Genomic DNA, 17897 nt, shown 5'->3' on the forward strand with positions numbered 1-17897 from the left:
CTGGCCAACCCATTTTGGCAGCATCATAGAGAACAAACAATGTATCCGTCTTACCAACTGTAGACGTTCGGGATACATAAACGCGTAATGCGCGTACCACATCCAAAGTTCCAGACTGTCCTGTTAACACAGGAACTACTATTGGTTGATTGATGTGAACATATGACACTACCTTTTGCCAGAAAGCGGGATTCGTACGAAGCTCCGCTCTGTCATCATGAAACACTTCAAACAGTGGCTTGCATGCCAATGCATCCAAATCTGAAACACGCCTTGCCGAAGCTTAGGCTAGGAGAAAAAATCGTTTTCCAAGTGAGAAACTTAACATCCACTTGATGTAAGGGTTCAAAGTATGAAGCTGTACAAAATCTAAAACCAGATTCAAGTCCCATGGCGCTGTAGGTGGAATGAATGGAGGCTGTACTCTGAGAACACCTTGCAGAAAAGGTGTGTGAGACGGCAATAGAGACCATATTCTTTGAAAGTAAATTGACAAAGCAGATACCTGCACCTTTAGTATAGATAAACGCAGTCCTCCATCTAACCCCGTTTGTAGAAATAACAAAAGACGGGATAACTTGAAAGATGATGTCGGAAACTTCCGAGCTTCACACCAACCTATATAGGCACGCCAAATCCTGTAATAATGAGCTGTCGTAACTGGATTTCTAGCACGTAACATGGTTGTTATAACCGATAGTGGAATGCCCTCTCTTCTTAAGAGGACGGTCTCAACAGCCACCCCTTCAAATGCATCCGCTCTAAATCGGGGTAAAGGAATGGACCCTGTCGTAACAGGTCCGGACGTAACGGAAGCAGCCAAGGATCATCTGCGAGTAAGCAACAGAGAGAGCAGCGGAAACGGTGGAAATAGATACCCGAGGCTGTACGGCCACGCAATCGTGAGAGCATCCACCGCCACTGCCTTTGGATCTCGCATTCTGGACACATAACTGGCTTTTGGTGATTGTGGCGAGATGTCATCAGGTCCACTTGAGGGTAACCCCACCTCTGGACCAACATTTGAAACACTTCTGGATTTAATGCCCATTCTCCTGGATGAAAATCCCGATGGCTGAGATCATCCGCCTCCCAGTTGTCCATTCTCGTAATGAACACTACCGCCAATATCACTTGGTGATGTTCGGCCCAATTGAGGATTCGAGCTACTTCCCGCATTGCCATGCGGCTTCTCTTTCCCCTTTGTTTATTGACGTAGGCGACCGCCGTTGCGTTGTCTGACTGCACCTGGACCGTCTGAGACCGAAGCAAGTGCACTACTTGTCGTAGCACATTGTAAATTGGTCGGAGTTCTAGGACATTTATAGACAGCAATCTGTCGTGATCCTCCCAGAGACCCTGGAGCTGACAATTTTGAACTACAGCTCCCCAACCTCTGAGACTCGTGTCTGTGATTAGCACTATCCAATTCCAGACGCCTAACCGAGTTCCTGCGGTTAGATTGTGTACTTGGAGCCACCAGAGTACAGAAACTCTGGCCCGTGGAGACAACCTCACCTTCTAGTGAAACTGCAGATGCGAGGCCGACCACTGTGCGAGCACATGCAGTTGAAAAGGAAGTGAGTGAAATCTTCCGAACAGAAGCGCTGTGAAAGCCGCCACTATTGTGCCTAACAGGCGAATGCACAAACATACCGAGGCTTGAGCACTAATCGTACCAGATGACTAATAGTCTGTACTTTCTGTTCTGGTGGACAAATTCCTCGATCTACCGTATCGAGAATCATTCCTAGGAAATGAAGTCGTTGAGACGGAATCCGATGTGAGTTCTTGAACATAACAAACCAACCGTGCTGAACCAGCACATTGTACCTTAGCAACGCATGTTGAAGGCGCATTTGGTTGAGACGGAGCTTTGATAAGCAAATCGTCTAAGTACGGAACTATTATCACTTACAGGAATATGAGATGAGCCATCAAAACATACATCACTTTGGTGAATACCCTAAGCGCTGACGAGAGGGCAAACGGTAGAGCCTGAAACTGATAATGGATCTGCCGTATTGCAAACGCAAGAACCTCTGAAGAGGTGGCCAAATCGGAATGTGTAAGTACGCATCCTCGAGATCCAGCGCAATCATGAATTCCTGTGGCTCTAAACCTGCAAGTACTGTCCGCAGAGATTCCATCTTGAATCTGTAGTAAGTATGCAATATTGGCCTGACCAAGCCATCCGGCTTTGGTACCACAACAGACTGGAATAATAACCGTGACCTTGTTGGTGTACAGGGACCGGAATCAAAACTGCTGACTGAGAGTGAATGGCAATTTACCGAACCGCCCTCTTCCTACACAGGCAGTCCTGTGTTGAAAAACCGCAGAGGCGGTAGACTGCTTTTAACACTAAATTGCGGATCCACCCATCTGTGGATATCTGCAACCATGCCAAATGAAACGTCTGAAGGCGTGCTCCCACAACTGGAGCACCGAGATGGGCTGGGAGCCTGTCATGCCACTGGCTTGCCGGTGACCGTAGCGTCCGGACGACTGGCGTTGGTTTGTTGAAAACCACGTCCTCGACCTCGCCTACCAGGCGTGGCTGTTTGTCTACCACGGCCTCGAAAGGGCTGAGGTCTAAAGGATTCGAACGCTGGTCCAGAGTATCCCGTGAAAAATACCTTTGTCCAAATCAGGACCAAACAACCTTCGCATAAGGTAATGCTTCTATTCTTCTCTCGACCTTTGCCTCCGCCTGCTAAGGACGTAGCCAGAGCGCTTGCCGTGCCACAACGAGTGACGCTGAAAGGCGAGAACCGACTAGGCAGACGTCCGTAGAAGCTGTACATAATCAGCATCTTCGCAGATCTGATCAGCGAGAAGCATAAGGTGGACGTTTTGTAGGGCGGACCTGAGTCCTGTTATCAGACAAGCAACGCCACAGTTACCCAAATGCCAACCAAACACGGTCGAAGCAACACCCCTGCTGCTGTATACAGCGACTCTAGCATAGCTCCCATGGAGATGTCACTGACTTTGGAAACGGGTAACTAGACCGAAATCGGCGAGGTTTCGAAACCCGTGTATCAGGATCCTATTAACATCTTATTTAGAGATTCCACGCTGGAGATCTGTGGCCTAGTAAAGACCACCTTATAAATTGTCAGAGCCTCTTCAGTCCCTGTAAACTTCAGAGTCTGACGCACCCACACTATCTGACTGCTGGTCTATTCACCCTTCTCACATTCATCTTGCGCAGTTAGGCCTGGCATAGAATCGTCAGGATTGCAACATAGCAGAAACTGGGAATTTATAAGGCAAATTAAAACTATCTTTGCAAAATAGGAGATGAAATGGGAGTATAAAATATACTGTGCATGTGGTAGAACTCACCGGGAACCCACTGGTACAGACATTGCAGTGAAAAAACTTTTCCGTCTTTGCTGGTGACTGACTTATTATGTGACCAGACAAATAAATAGACAAAGACAAACCAATTCCACCTCAGTAAAATTGCGAAAAAGTGTATATGGTCAAAGTGCAGTGCACGTGTCCAGACCATAAGAAACCTGATCCAAAAATTCCTACCAACACCCCTGCGCCATCCGGTGGAGCAGTGTTGTAGGACAGGAACGTTCTGGAAAAGAAACAGAAAGTATGATTAAAATGGCCTCCAGCCATGTGCTTATAGTCAAAGAACATATAGCATATTTTGTTACATGACCATATATACATACATACAGTATTTTATATACATTTTCTATGGTATAACATTGTCTATGGTATAACAAGTGCTACACGAATGCATATATAACACAATGCAGCCCCTTCTGTAGCATAGGCTGTCTATTGCTGCTGCTGTGGCATAATCTCTCCCCCCTGCAGCTGCGCTACAAGTAATAGGGACAGGGAAACTCCTGACTGCCCAGCATGAGCCCACTAGTTACTAGAGGGCTGTTTTACAGGGACAGACAGCGGCGGCAGTGTGCACTGTCCGCGGTCTGAGTGATCAGAGGCGCCGGCACCCCCCCCCCCTGCTACCCTTAGTGTGTGCAGGGAGCGCTGGCAGTGCCGAGCTGCCGGCCGTTATTGAGACAGACCGCGGCAGCAGTGAACGCTGTCCGCGGTCTGAGCAGTTACCTTCCCCATAGCCTCCGGCCGTTACAGGAACAGACCGCGGCAGCACTGAACGCTGTCCGCGGTCTGATTGCATTACAGGCAGGGAGCGCTGAGAACGGCGCTTGCAGCGGCCGTCCAGCGCGTCCCTTGGAGCGGCGGCCGGGAATAGGGGAGCGGCGGCGGGGAGCTGAAAACAGCGGTGGCGGGGACGGAGCAGCGGGATGGCGCACATAGCAGTCCCCCCACACAGCGGGGCGGCAGCGTGAGCTGACCGCCCCTGTCATAAATACATGGATTCCTGTGCTCTGACGGGGCTTCTACAGCAAGCTCCGTTCGGCAGCCTCAGCTGAAGGTAGCTGATGTACTTGGGCTCTGATGGGGCTTCTTCCAGCAAGCGCCGTCCCGTCCTTACTGCAGTCTCAGCTGTTGTTAGCTGAGCTGCTTGTGGCTGTGAGGGGGCTCCTTTGTGAGGCCCGACACGCCAAGAGCTGCACGCAGCAGCTTCTATAATCCCGTACCCAGAGCTTTTGTGTAAGCTGGGAAGGGATTGTAATGTATAAAAAAAGAAAACAAAAATGTTTAAAAGTAAAAAATGTATGTCCCCCTCTGGAGGTCCACACTTGTGCTTCCTGTCCATGTGAGCACCGAAAAAACACTGGGGTATTCGGGGAGTATGGAGGGGAGGAGAGTTACTGAAATTTGAATATTCAGTGCCCAGTCCTTGCTAACACCGTCCATATCCCAAGAGTACTCTAGTGACCCCTAGTGGATGAAAAAGAAACATCGATATCCGTCATGGAGGAAATCATGATAAAGGAACTGCAATAATAACTGCTATATGACTATTTCATAATTCTGAAAACAGTGCCCAGTATAACTTCTAATTACACGAAAAGCACTAAAGTTGCTGAACAAAAGCAATAAGTACAGATGTAGCCAAGCCCAGCTTGGTTGCGACTAGGTGTGCCTGCGACTTCTTTGCGAGCGTATATTCACACCCGCAATCCATAGAATTTACATTATGCAATCACTGGTACGAATGGTCGCAGCTGGGTGAATCCATTTGCACCCGCAATGCGTGCGCCCGTGCATATGCATTGCAGGTAAACTGAACCCGGCTACATCTGTACTTCCACAGCCAGCCTCAAAGAACTTTACATTACTTCAAATGAAAATGCCAGGGTCAGTAGGACTAAAAAACTACTGCAACAAGGGCTAATACATGCAAACCATACCTTTAATTTGTTCTCTTCAGCAAAACCGGGTGTGTCAGTATCAGGAGGATAAGCAACCGTCACATAAACGTTATATGGTTTCATCTGGCAACGCAATTGGAGATAAAATTGGTAGTGGAAGCAAAGTTCCGTAACACATTTCTTTATAAAATATTGAAACCCTTATTTGTAATAAATTTGTAGCAAAACAATATACAAATACATAAAATTAAATTAGGTCAAAAATTTATGTTTCAAACAAAACAAGTTTGTACATTTCTATGTAACACTCACAGGCTGCTAGAGAGAACGTCCCTGTACACAGACAATGGGAAAAAGGACAGAACTTCTATATGCAGTAAGTATGTATGTATTTATCTATCTATCAGTCCCTTGCCGCATTCAATATCCAATAAAATGGCACTTGCAAGACATACCTACATAACAATGATCTTAGCCGTGTGGCCTCCATTTTGGAGTTGGTTCTATTTTCAAGGGGGAAGTGGAACACTCTTTAAAAGTACTTCTTAACATACAGGGGATCTCTCTATATATACAGTATAGAAATCTATAGATAATTTTCAAAGTGATAGCAGCTTTACAGTGTGTCAGTCTGCAGATACCGTACCTCCATTTGAAGAGCTTCTGCCAGGCCTCGGAGAGCAAATTTTGTTGGAGAATAAGCAGTGTAACCAAACAGTCCCACCTGTCCTGCCTGTGAGGAGACAAATACAATTCTTCCCATCCGTCTCTCCTTCATAGTTGAAATGACAGCGCGACTGGGGTAAACACTGCCTAAATAATTCACCTCCATAAGTCTCTACAAAAGGAATTGTAAGAAAGTCAACTCCTGAACAACAATCTAGCTCTGTACAAGAATTTATAAATTTTCACCCTTAGGGGTATATGCAATTGCGGTCGAATACCGGCTGGAATTCGACCGTTTTTGGATTCGACACAATTCGACAGGCGAAACCCTCCCGCCGGGACCAGAATTCGACATATTCAATAAATAACGGATTCGACAGTCCCGCTGTCGAAAAACGGACCAATTGACGAACAGTGGGCGGCCTGGATTCGACTTCATGGATGGCACAAAAGTGTTCAATAAATCCTGAAAAAAAATGCGTGGGGTTCCCCCTCCTAAGCAAAACCAGCCTCAGGCTCTTTGAGCCGGTCCTGGTTGTAAAAATACGGGGGGGGGGGGGGGGGGGGGGGGGAAATTACCGGGGTTCCCCCGTATTTTAACAACCAGCACCAGGCTCTGCACCTGGTCCTGGTGCCAAAAATACGGGGGACAAAAGACGTAGGGGTCCCCCGTATTTTTTAACACAGCACCGGGCTTCACTAGCCAGAGAGATAATGCCACAGCCGGGGGACACTTTTATATTGGTCCCTGCGGCCATGGCATTAAATCCTCAACTAGTCACCCCTGGCCGGGGTACCCTGGAGGAGTGGGGACCCCTTATATCAAGGGGGCCTACCCTCCAGCCACCAAAGCGCCAGGAGTGAAGCCCGAGGCTGCCCCCCCCCCATCCAAGGGCGGCGGATGGGGGGGCTGATAAGCCTTTTGTGTCAGAAAAAGAATATTGTTTTTTGTAGTAGAACTACAAGTCCCAGCAAGCCTCCCCCGCAAGCTGGTACTTGGAGAACCAGAAGTACCAGCATGCGGGGGGGGGGGGAACGGGCCCGCTGGTACCCAAATAAAAACAATACACGACACCGTGACAGTGTAACTTTATTACATACATGCACACCAACATACATACATACTTACCTATGTTGACACGAAGAGTCGGTCCCCTTCTCCACGTAGAATCCACGGGGTACCTGTAAATACAATTATACTCAAACAATCCAGTGTAGATCGGTCCTCTTCTGTTTGTAATCCACGTACTTGGCAAAATAAAAAAACGAAAAACACGATCCACGCACTGAAAGGGGTCCCATGTTCACACATGGGACCCCTTTCCCTGACTGGCGGGACCCCTCGTGACTGCTGTTATGTGGGGTCACTCTTGTTGTCTACCGCTGACCGCAAAGTTCCCACCATTGGATATAATGGAGCGCCTATGCGCTACATTGTATCTCGAGTGCGCCGCCTGACTAGGGAGGCCAATCCCGGGATCGGGGGGATCCCGGGATTTGGGCCCAAAAATGCCGGGATTTGAATCCCGGGATTGGAGCATCCAATCCCGGGATTCACGGGTTTATACTGCGCATGCGCGGCGGCGGGAGGGTGGTTGTGTAAGTAATAGTACTTACTAATATTAGGCGGGCGGCAGCCATGAACAAGTTGAACGCGGCGGCATTTCAAATGTAGCGCCGGCTGCCAGCCAATCAGAACTGGCGGACCGGCAGCCAATCAGGAAAGCTGCAGCGGCAGCCAATCAGGAGCGACTGCTGCGGCCGCTTCCCTGATTGGCTGCCGGTCCGCCAGCTCTGGTTGGCTGGCGGCCGGCGCTTCATTTGAAATGCTGCCGCGTTCAGTGTGTTAATGGTTGCCGCCCGTCTAATAGTAAGTACTATTACTTACACCCACCCTCTCTCCCTCCGTGCAGTCAGTGCTCCCTATACAGCCTTCCTCCCTCCCTCCCGCGCTGCTACCAACCTTCCCTGCTGTGACCTACACCCTCCCTTCTGAGTACCGCACCGCTACCTACACCCTCCCTACCTCCCGCACCGCTACCTACACCCTCCCTACCTCCCGCACCGCTACCTACACCCTCCCTCCAGCGCTGCTCCCTACAACTTTCTCTGATCCCTACTGCAATCCCGGGATCGACCGTTTTTCAATCCCGAATCCCGGGATTGAATAAACGGCCCGGGATTGGCCTCCCTACGCCTGACTGACAGCTCAGACGCGCACAGCCAATCAGGAGAGTGCCATGACGTGGCGCTCCCTGATTGGCTGAAGGGACCCTCTTTGACAGCAGTCACGGGGGGTCGCGCCAGTCGGGGAAAGGGGTCCCATGTGTAAACATGGGACCCCTTTCAGTGCGTGGATCGTGTTTTTCGTTTTTTGATTTTGCCAAGTACGTGGATTACAAACAGAAGAGGACCGATCTACACTGGATTGTTGTGAGTATAATTTTATTTACAGGTACCCCGTGGATTCTACGTGGAGAAGGGGACCGACTCTTCGTGTCAACATAGGTAAGTATGTATGTATGTTGGTGTGCATGTATGTAATAAAGTTATACTGTCACGGTGTCTGTGTATTGTTTTTATTTGGGTATTTTTTTGTAGTAGAACTACAGGTACCAGCGGGCCCGTTTCCCCCCCGCATGCTGGTACTTCTGGTTCTCCAAGTACCAGCTCGCAGGGGAGGCTTGCTGGGACTTGTAGCTCTGCTACAAAAAACAATATTTTTTTTTACACAAAAGGCTATCAGCCCCCCATCCGCCGCCCTTGGATGGGGGGGGGGGGAGGAGGGACAGCCTCGGGCTTCACCCCTGGCCCTTGGGTGGCTGGAGGGGGGGTCCCCTTGATTTAAGGGGTCCCCACTCCTCCAGGGTACCCCAGCCAGGGGTGACTGGTTGGGGATTTAATGCCACGGCCGCAGGGACCAATATAAGTGTCCCCCGGCTGTGGCATTATCTCTCTGGCTAGTGGAGCCCGGTGCTGGTGTTAAAAATACGGGGGACCCCTACGTCTTTTGTCCCCCGTATTTTTGGCACCAGGACCAGGCGCAGAGCCCGGTGCTGGTTGTTAAAATACGGGGGAACCCCTATCATTATTTTTCCTGTATTTTTACAACCAGGACCGGCTCAAAGAGCCCGAGGCTGGTTATGCTTAGGAGGGGGGACCCCACGCATTTTTTTTTCAGAATTTTTAACCATTTCACACCCCTTCCAACTGAAAAATATGCACTGATCTCTCCATATTATTGTAGTTAGTTAAAAAAAAATATATATATTCTTTTAAAAAAAATTTAATAATACTTGTGGCTCCTAAATAGACAAACCAAGTAGATAATCCCTTCAAATATAAGTAGATATGCTATTAGCAATAAAAAAAGCACCAAAAAATACATGTTTTTAAAAAAAATTATTAGATCACGACAGAAAAATGAGGCGGAATGAAATTGACGAAATAACTGTCAAAAAGCACTGTTGTCAAATCGACATTCTTCAATTGAATATACTTTTGTCGAAAAGCCGCATTTTAACATTGCAGACATGTCGAATCGAAAAAATGTCGAATTGCCAAAAGTCGAAAATGAAACGGCAGGTTTTTTGCCGAAAAGTCCTGTATTGAATTGTCGAATCAAATTCAACAGGTTTTTTTGTGTCGAAAATGACCAGTTTTTCGACATTTTCGGCAATTCAACCGCAATTGCATATACCCCTTAAAGTTTGCAGTTATTAACCCTTTTACTGTCATATGTCTGCACGTTAGGCTGTTCCACAGTTTTCTGCATTTACATGCTGCGTCAGTTTTACTGGGAATAGCTTTTGTATCAAACAAACTTTTTTTTTTTTTTATTATTCTTCTTTCCTTTAAGAATTACCTGAGGAATACAGAAACTACCTCGCGCTGTCAGACAGTTTGGAGAGGTGGCTGAAATACTTTGTCCACTAATACCCCTTTTCTTCCGAAAACCCAGGTCTGAGCAGGGTAATACCCCTTTCACATCGCACAAATAACCCGGTATCAACCCGGCATATTGCCGGGTCGACATGGGTCAGTGTGCGATGTGAAAGCGCCATGTGGAATTCCCGGGTCGCCTGACCCGGTAATTCAACCCGGGTTATAAGAAGCATTATTCCGGGTCAGTGGCTGTGTAAACGGATACAGGACCCGTTTACTAGATAGGGAGAGGCGACGCGGAGATGAGCTCATCTCCCAGTGCCACCTCCGCTGCCGGCTCTGCTCTCCACCACTATGGCAACCGACCTGGCAAGCCAGCGAAAGAGGTAGCAGAGTCTCCAATGCCGGATTCCACCCAGGAAGGACCCGTTTCCTATTCCCGGGTGGGATCCGGCATTGGAGATCTGAAAGGGGTATAACTGAACACAGTTTTAAGCTGTATCACAGCAGCTTGAAACCTCGTTCACAACGCAGGCTGGACCCGGCTCTCCATAGGCCTTTAACAGGACCCAGGTTATTTTTCAAGGACTCTTTTCCACTATAATCTGGGGTACTGCAACAGTGGAAAAGGGGTATTAGTTGTAATATGCAGTGGTGTAGAATTAAATAAATACATTTGTAAATTGGGATCATATCTCAGCCCTAACATCAGATACACCCCTAAGTGCCAGTAAGCAGCAGATACAAACTAAGCAACAAGTAAAATGCAAAACTTGCAGCACTATTTTAAAAACCTTGGGTGGTTTATCTTCCAAACATAACACAAAAGTATGACCAAAATAGATCACGCAAAGTTCAAGTTAAATCAATAATGATGAGGGACCACTACAACATCCACCTACAGTAAGAAATGAAAAATATCCTATTATTTTGGGCCTTCAGAGGAACACAAATGTAAATCATATTACAGCTGGAGACATGGCATTAACCTTACTCCCAGACTGAAATGAAAAATATCTTTCACCAACTGATGAGCAAAACAAATTAAATTGCCAAAAAAACGAAATAATTGCTCTTATGTTCAAAAGGTCTTGCATGAAAAAGTACGCCATTCTACAAAAATATGTGAAAGCCAGGAAAGGTAAAGAACTCTGTGTTGGTGATGCTTCAATGCTTTCATACGTTAAAGACCTCCATTCAAAAAGCACTGACTGATCTGAAATATCCAGCAACTACAGAAAAAAAACAAAAAACATTTCCAATCTACTAGCTGAAACGGGTTGGGTACGGGATCCCGGTGGTCGGGAGCCTGGCCGTCAGAATACAGACACCGGGATCCTGGCCACCAGAATGCTGGCAGAGGAGCGAGCACTGCGAGGCCCCTTGCAAGCTTGCTGCGCTTGCCATGCTGCAGGCTCAGTGGCTCGCTGCTCTCGCCACAGGTTCTGTGGACACCCAGGAGTAGGAATAGCTGTTGCAGCGCTGCGGCACCCTGGCGGTCGGGATCCCAGCGTCGGCATTCTGACTGCTGGGATCCTGACTACATCCCGCTGAAATAGTGGATGTACTGCGTCCAACAAAACTAGATGTAGACGCCTCGTTTTCGACAGGATGCAAACTGTGTATGGCAGATGCTGTTTCTTATGTCTCAAATAAAGAAAAATAATCGTTATTGTAAAACTTACCGTTGATAACGCTATTTCTCCTAAGTCCAAAGGATCCACAGGATAACATTGGGATATGATGACACGACAGCGGATTTGCACCAAACGGTCAAAGCTTTCGGCCTCCCAGCATGCAATGGGCCCGTCCATATATCCCCACCTCCAGGCACAGACAAATTAGTTTTTTTCCCAAAGCTCAAGGCAGGAGCATCATAGAGAGCCCTAATCAGGCGAGAAGAACACACATGCACACCCTTCCGTACAAGGAGGAAGAGGTTAGTGAGCGAAAAGGATCCTCAAATCAAGTGCGTCAGGGTGGGATCCCTGTGGACTTAGAAGAAATAGCGATATCAACAGTAAGTTTTACCATAACGATTAGGACTCCGGCAAGGTCCATAGGTTATCCACAGGATAAGATTGGGATGTCCCAAAGCAATTTAGTGGTGGGGACACTCCTGATTGGACAGGAGAATCCTTCGCCTGAATTCAGCATCCTGAGAGGCAAAGGTATCAAAGGTATAATGTCTAATGAATGTGTTAATGGAAGACCAAGTGGCTGCCTTACATATCTGTTCTGCTGAAGCACCACGTTGTGCTGCCCATGACGGACCTACCTTACGAGTAGAGTGAGTAGAGTGAGCAGAGACATTAGCTGGAATAGGAAGATCAGCTTGAGAGTATGCTTCTGGAACTGTCATCCGAAGCCACTTCGCCAGTGTCTGCTTACTAGCAGGCTATCCTCTCTTGTGAAAGAGAGTGTCTGATGGCACTGGTAAGATCCACGCAGATCCTTAAGGCACGGACTATGTCCAACGATACATCTCCCGCAGAAAGGTCCGTCCCCTGGAAGGCAGGACTACAATTTCTTCGGTAAGGTGGAACTTAGGCACCACCTTAGGAAGTGTCGAAGTCAAAAATATTAGACCCACACGCATCACGTGCAAACACCACACAGAGTGGCCTCCGTGCGTGTGCTTGTTCTGCCGTGCGTGCGCATGCCCGCACGTTGCGTATATTGGCTCACGAAGTCCTGCGTATTAACGCGTAGTATGAATAAATACGGTAGCATACGCATTCGCATGGAAAAGCCACAAAGACATATCTGATATTTAATCCACATAGTGCATAATTTACACATAGCCTACACGCAACACACCAGCTAGTTACATTTGCTTCAGAGTTATAACAGAGGGATTCAACTTTACAGGATATGAGGGGACAGAATTAGGTTAGGAGGTGGTGTTTGGTATCCAGTTGTACAGTATTTCAAGGTCAATATTCCGATGGCAGTTTGCAGAAAGTAGCATGCTCCTGCGCATAGATATGCGCAGGAATATATTATTAATATCACACTGTATTTACTGTACTCCTGATATTCGGCGGGAACCCAGTGGAGGACACCTGCAAGGGCACCTGGACTAGGCATCGCCCACCTATTCAAACTGACCTATGACCACTCATGTACTGTAAATGACCAGCCCTTTGACCTACGAAAGAAGAGATTACAATTTCCTTTGTTTCATGCTTTGGACTAATGTATAAAAGCCAAGCCTCCTGGCCGGCCTCAGTCTATTCTCTGAAGGTCATCTTTCCAGATTGACTGAGGACCGGATCCGGGTGGCGCAGGCGAACAAACATATGTATCCATTGGTTGTAGCTTTTCGCTTATATTGTTGTATTACTGTTGTACCCCCCTTTTAAGTAAATATTTGTTGCTGTGTTGGACCACAACATAACATATACAATTGGTGTCGCATTCCTTTCCTGTTAGGGGTTAAAGTGTATTCAGCCGCACGTGTAGCTACTTTGTGCTTACAGCGTGACGGCGTGCTTACGCAACGTGTACGCATTTCATAGAGGTTTATCACACACACGCTTAGCGGTCGCAGCAGCCTGAACATTTGTGTATTAAGGTATTGCTTTTTCCTGTAAGTTAAACGAACTTATCAGAAGATACCCATATTTGGCTCTGAAAACTGCTCTATCTGGATAAAAAAATAATAATAGAACTTTAGCCGTCAACCATTTAAGATCCACTAATTTAAGTGGTTCAAATGGGACAACTTGAAGGGCCAAGGCTATGTAGGAGGAACAAAAGGAGGTTAACTTTGCAGCATTCCCTGGAAAAAAAAGTGCGCACATCCTGTAGGTTAGCAATTTTCTTTTGGAACCATACAGTCAATGCTGACACTTGTAGTCTTAAAGAAGCCACCCGTAAACCTTTGTCCATTCCAGCCTGAAGGAATGCTAAGACTCTGGAAACTCTAAAAGACCTAGGGTCAAATTTCCGGTCAGTGCACCATTGAATATAGGCTTGCCATATATGGTAATAAATGTGAGCGGAGGAAGGTTTCCTTGCTCTGAGCATAGTTTGTATTACCTGTTGTGAGAATCCTCTTGCTTTCAGGATGGAAGTCTCGAGAGCCACGCCGTCAAAGACAGTCAATCCAGGTGCTTGTGATAGCAAGGACCCTGTGACAGTAGATCTGGACACCGAGGGAGTAGGAATGGAGCATCCAAAGACATTCAATGCAGATCTGTGTACCAATGTCTTCTGGGCTATGCCGGAGCTATTAGTATCACGGTGCCCCTTCCTTGTTTTGCCTTTCGAATCACCCTGGATAATAGGGCGATTGGTGGAAATATATAGGCCAGACGAAATTCCCATCTCGCTGACAGGGCATCCACAAAGATCGCTTTGGGATCCTTTGCTCTTGACACGTATGTGGGAACTTTGTTGTACTGACGGGACGCCATGAGATCCATCTCCGGCAACCCCCACTTGTCTACCAGAGTCTGGAAGACCTCGGGGTGTAAAGCCCATTTATTTGCACGAATGGCATGTCGACTTAGAAAATCTGCTTCCCAGTTTAGGATTCCCGGACAAATACTGCGGACAAGGTTGGAAGATTAAGTTCTGCCCACTTTAATGTGTGACTTACCTCCTTTATTGCATTCTGACTGCGAGTTCCTTCCTGATGGTTGAGGTACGCTACTGCCGTTGCATTGTCCGAGCAGATTTGGACTGGTTTCCCCTGAAGGATGTCCTTTGACTGAATAAGTGCCATATATATGGCCCGAAGTTCCAATATATTTATTGGCAGGCAGCTTTCTTCCTCGGTCCACTGCCACTGGAAGCAACTCCATCCTGACACCGCTCCCCAGCCCTGAAGACTGGCATCCTTTGTCAGAATTTCCCAATCTGATATTCAAAAGGTTCTCTCTTTGTCCAGATGGGATGTCTGTAGCCACCAGGCTAATGACCTCCTTACTTCCAGAGGAAGAACCATAGTCTGCGTTTTTATTGTCTGATGAAAACCATTCTATTTGGAAAGGATCAGACATTGCAGAGGCCTAGAATTGAACTGAGCATACTCCACCATGTCGAATGTCGACACCATCACACGCATTGCGGCGTGACTGGATACTCTTCGACTGTGTAGCAGCTCCTGAATCCTTGACTGAACCTTGGCTATTTTGTTCAGAGGTAGAAATACTCTCTGAAGACCTAAATCCAGCACAGCCCCCAAATGAGTCAGCTGTTGTGACGGAACTAGGGACGACTTTGCCCAATTTATAAGACAACCATGTCTCGGTAAACAAGCTATTGTCTGTTGCAGATGACACTGAAACAATTCCTGAGACTGTGCCAGGATTAATAAGTCGTCGAGATATGGAAAAATCCTTATCTACTGCTGACGGAAATAAGATGTCATCACCACCATAATTTTAGTGAATACTCTGGGAGCTGTGGCCAGTCCAAATGGTAAGGCCTGAAACTGAAAATGATGGAGAATGGCAAACCTGAGAGAGTGCTGATGGGACAGTGCTATAGGAACATGTAGGTAAGCATCCTGGATATCCAGGAATACCATAAAATCCTCCGGCTTCATGGCCACAAATGCATAACCGTGAGATACCGCTTCTTGCACCCAGGCATCTGTGGTAGATTGCTGCCAGACCTATGCAAACTGAAAAAAAGTCGGCCTCCCACCCTGGGTTCCCCCAGTTGAAGGCCCGCACCATCAGGCTGATGGCTTATCTTCGATTTGGAAGCCAGTCCTCTGGTAGCCCAATGCTTTTTAGTCTTACTAGACTTGTCAGATTGAGACCGTTTGCCATAAACCTATCCTTTTGCTCTTTCTGGAGTCCGAAAGGGCAGAAAAGCTGGAAATCTAGGCTTGGATTTGTGTGTGGAAGGAAGCTTTACTTTCTTGGAATCTGCTTCCGACTCCAAAATACTAATTGTTTAACAAAAAGAATATCTCCAGTAAAAGGCAAAGACTCCAGAACCTTCTTGGATTCTGAGTCAGCTTTCCATGTATGTAGCCAGACCGCTCTGCGAGCTGCTACTGCTGAGGTTGATGCCTGAGAGGCAATAGTACCCATATCCAAAGCTGCTTCTTCCATAAAATAGCAGTCTGTTTGATATGTGCAATATGGGATTTTTGCTCTCTAGATGCCATTAAAAGATCATCCTCCAATGCATCAGCCCAGGCTGCCATTGCTTTTGCCATCCAGGCTGAAGCCATGGCTAGTCTTATGAATGCCCCAGACAAAGAGAATATGTTTTTTAGAAAACCATCCATCTTTCTATCCATGACATCATTTAATGATGTTGAAGGCAGAGGAAACGTAGATTTTGGGTGTAACCCAGGCCTCTTGCATGATTTCCGTCAGCTGATCAGACCCAGGAAACTCAGTCCTAACTGTTTTGGGACGTTTAAATATTGGTGCCTTAGATTTTAACAAAGGCTCTGCTGCCTCTTCTAAGGACAGAATGGCTTTCATAGCACTAATTAGCACAGGTATATCCACTGAGCTGAGGCCTTCCTCCTCGTCTCTGTATGCAGACCCAGAGTGCGATGAGTCCTCATCCTCCGAAGAGTCCTCATCTGAAACATGTGTAGACTGTGAAGATGTTGTTTCATGTCTATGTGATTTACTTACCACTGGCCTTTCAGCCTGCTTTTGTTGAGAGGCTGCCAATTCCTGTGCTGGATGTGATAAACCCCAGGTGGAATGTTGCATGTAAAGGGTTAAAGGGGTAACCTATCCCTGGAATAGGAGCTGGCATTATCTGCTCAGCTATACTGGATAATGTCTGTGCAAAAGTAGCCCATGGGGGTTCAACTTGAACCTGTGCTTGCCTCAATTTAAGAGGCTTCAGTGAAAGCTAAAACAATTTGCACATAATCCATTTTGAACCAGATCCTGAGAGGTTAACCCGGCTTTGCAAGACAAACATGAAATGAGTGTTGGTGCTGCTGTAGAAAATAAGAATTTAATCACCGGTAATTCTATTTCTCGCAGTCCGTAGTGGATGCTGGGAACTCCGTAAGGACCATGGGGAATAGACGGGCTCCGCAGGAGACTGGGCACTCTAAAAGAAAGATTAGGTACTATCTGGTGTGCACTGGCTCCTCCCTCTATGCCCCTCCTCCAGACCTCAGTTAGGGAAACTGTGCCCGGAAGAGCTGACACAACAAGGAAAGGATTTGGAATCCAGGGTAAGACTCATACCAGCCACACCAATCACACCGTACAACTTGTGATAACCATACCCAGTTAACAGTATGAACAACAACTGAGCCTCAGTAACAGATGGCTCATAACAATAACCCTTTAGTTAAGCAATAACTATATACATGTATTGCAGAGAGTCCGCACTTGGGACGGGCGCCCAGCACCCACTACGGACTACGAGAAATAGAATTACCGGTGAGTAAATTCTTATTTTCTCTGACGTCCTAGTGGATGCTGGGAACTCTGTAAGGACCATGGGGATTATACCAAAGCTCCCAAACGGGCGGGAGAGTGCGGATGACTCTGCAGCACCGAATGAGCAAAGGCAAGGTCCTCCTCAGCCAGGGTATCAAACTTGTAGAACTTAGCAAATGTGTTTGAACCCGACCAAGTAGCAGCTCGGCAAAGCTGTAAAGCCGAGACCCCTCGGGCAGCCGCCCAAGAAGAGCCCACCTTCCTTGTGGAATGGGCTTTTACCGATTTAGGATGCGGCAATCCTGCCGCAGAATGAGCTTGCTGAATCGTGTTACAGATCCAGCGCGCAATAGTTTGCTTTGAAGCAGGAGCACCCAGCTTGTTGGGTGCATGCAGGATAAACAGCGATTCAGTTTTCCTGACTCTAGCCGTCCTGGCTACATAGATTTTCAAAGCTCTGACTACATCCAGTAACTTGGAGTCCTCCAAGTCCCGAGAAGCCGCAGGCACCACAATAGGTTGGTTCAAATGAAACGCTGATACCACCTTAGGGAGAAATTGGGGACGAGTCCTCAATTCTGCCCTGTCCATATGGAAGATCAGATAAGGGCTTTTACATGACAAAGCCGCCAATTCTGACACACGCCTAGCCGAAGCCAAGGCCAAAAGCATGACCACTTTCCACGTG

At 47.3% G+C, this 17897-nt stretch overlaps 1 protein-coding gene across 2 annotated transcripts in view; it reads right to left on the minus strand.

The window, feature by feature from the left end:
* KDSR (3-ketodihydrosphingosine reductase) overlaps positions 1 to 17897 on the minus strand; it is a 130463-nt gene that overhangs the window by 18643 nt on the left and 93923 nt on the right. For both annotated transcript variants that reach the window (XM_063923017.1, XM_063923018.1), the window contains exons 7-8: positions 5920 to 6111; positions 5313 to 5396 (exon numbers count right to left, since the gene is read on the minus strand). In XM_063923017.1, coding sequence (XP_063779087.1) covers positions 5313 to 5396; positions 5920 to 6111 — 276 coding nt within the window. The remainder of the gene's footprint in view (positions 1 to 5312; positions 5397 to 5919; positions 6112 to 17897) is intronic.

Source organism: Pseudophryne corroboree, chromosome 5 (genome assembly GCF_028390025.1).
Source record: "Pseudophryne corroboree isolate aPseCor3 chromosome 5, aPseCor3.hap2, whole genome shotgun sequence".
Lineage (NCBI taxonomy): Eukaryota > Metazoa > Chordata > Amphibia > Anura > Myobatrachidae > Pseudophryne > Pseudophryne corroboree.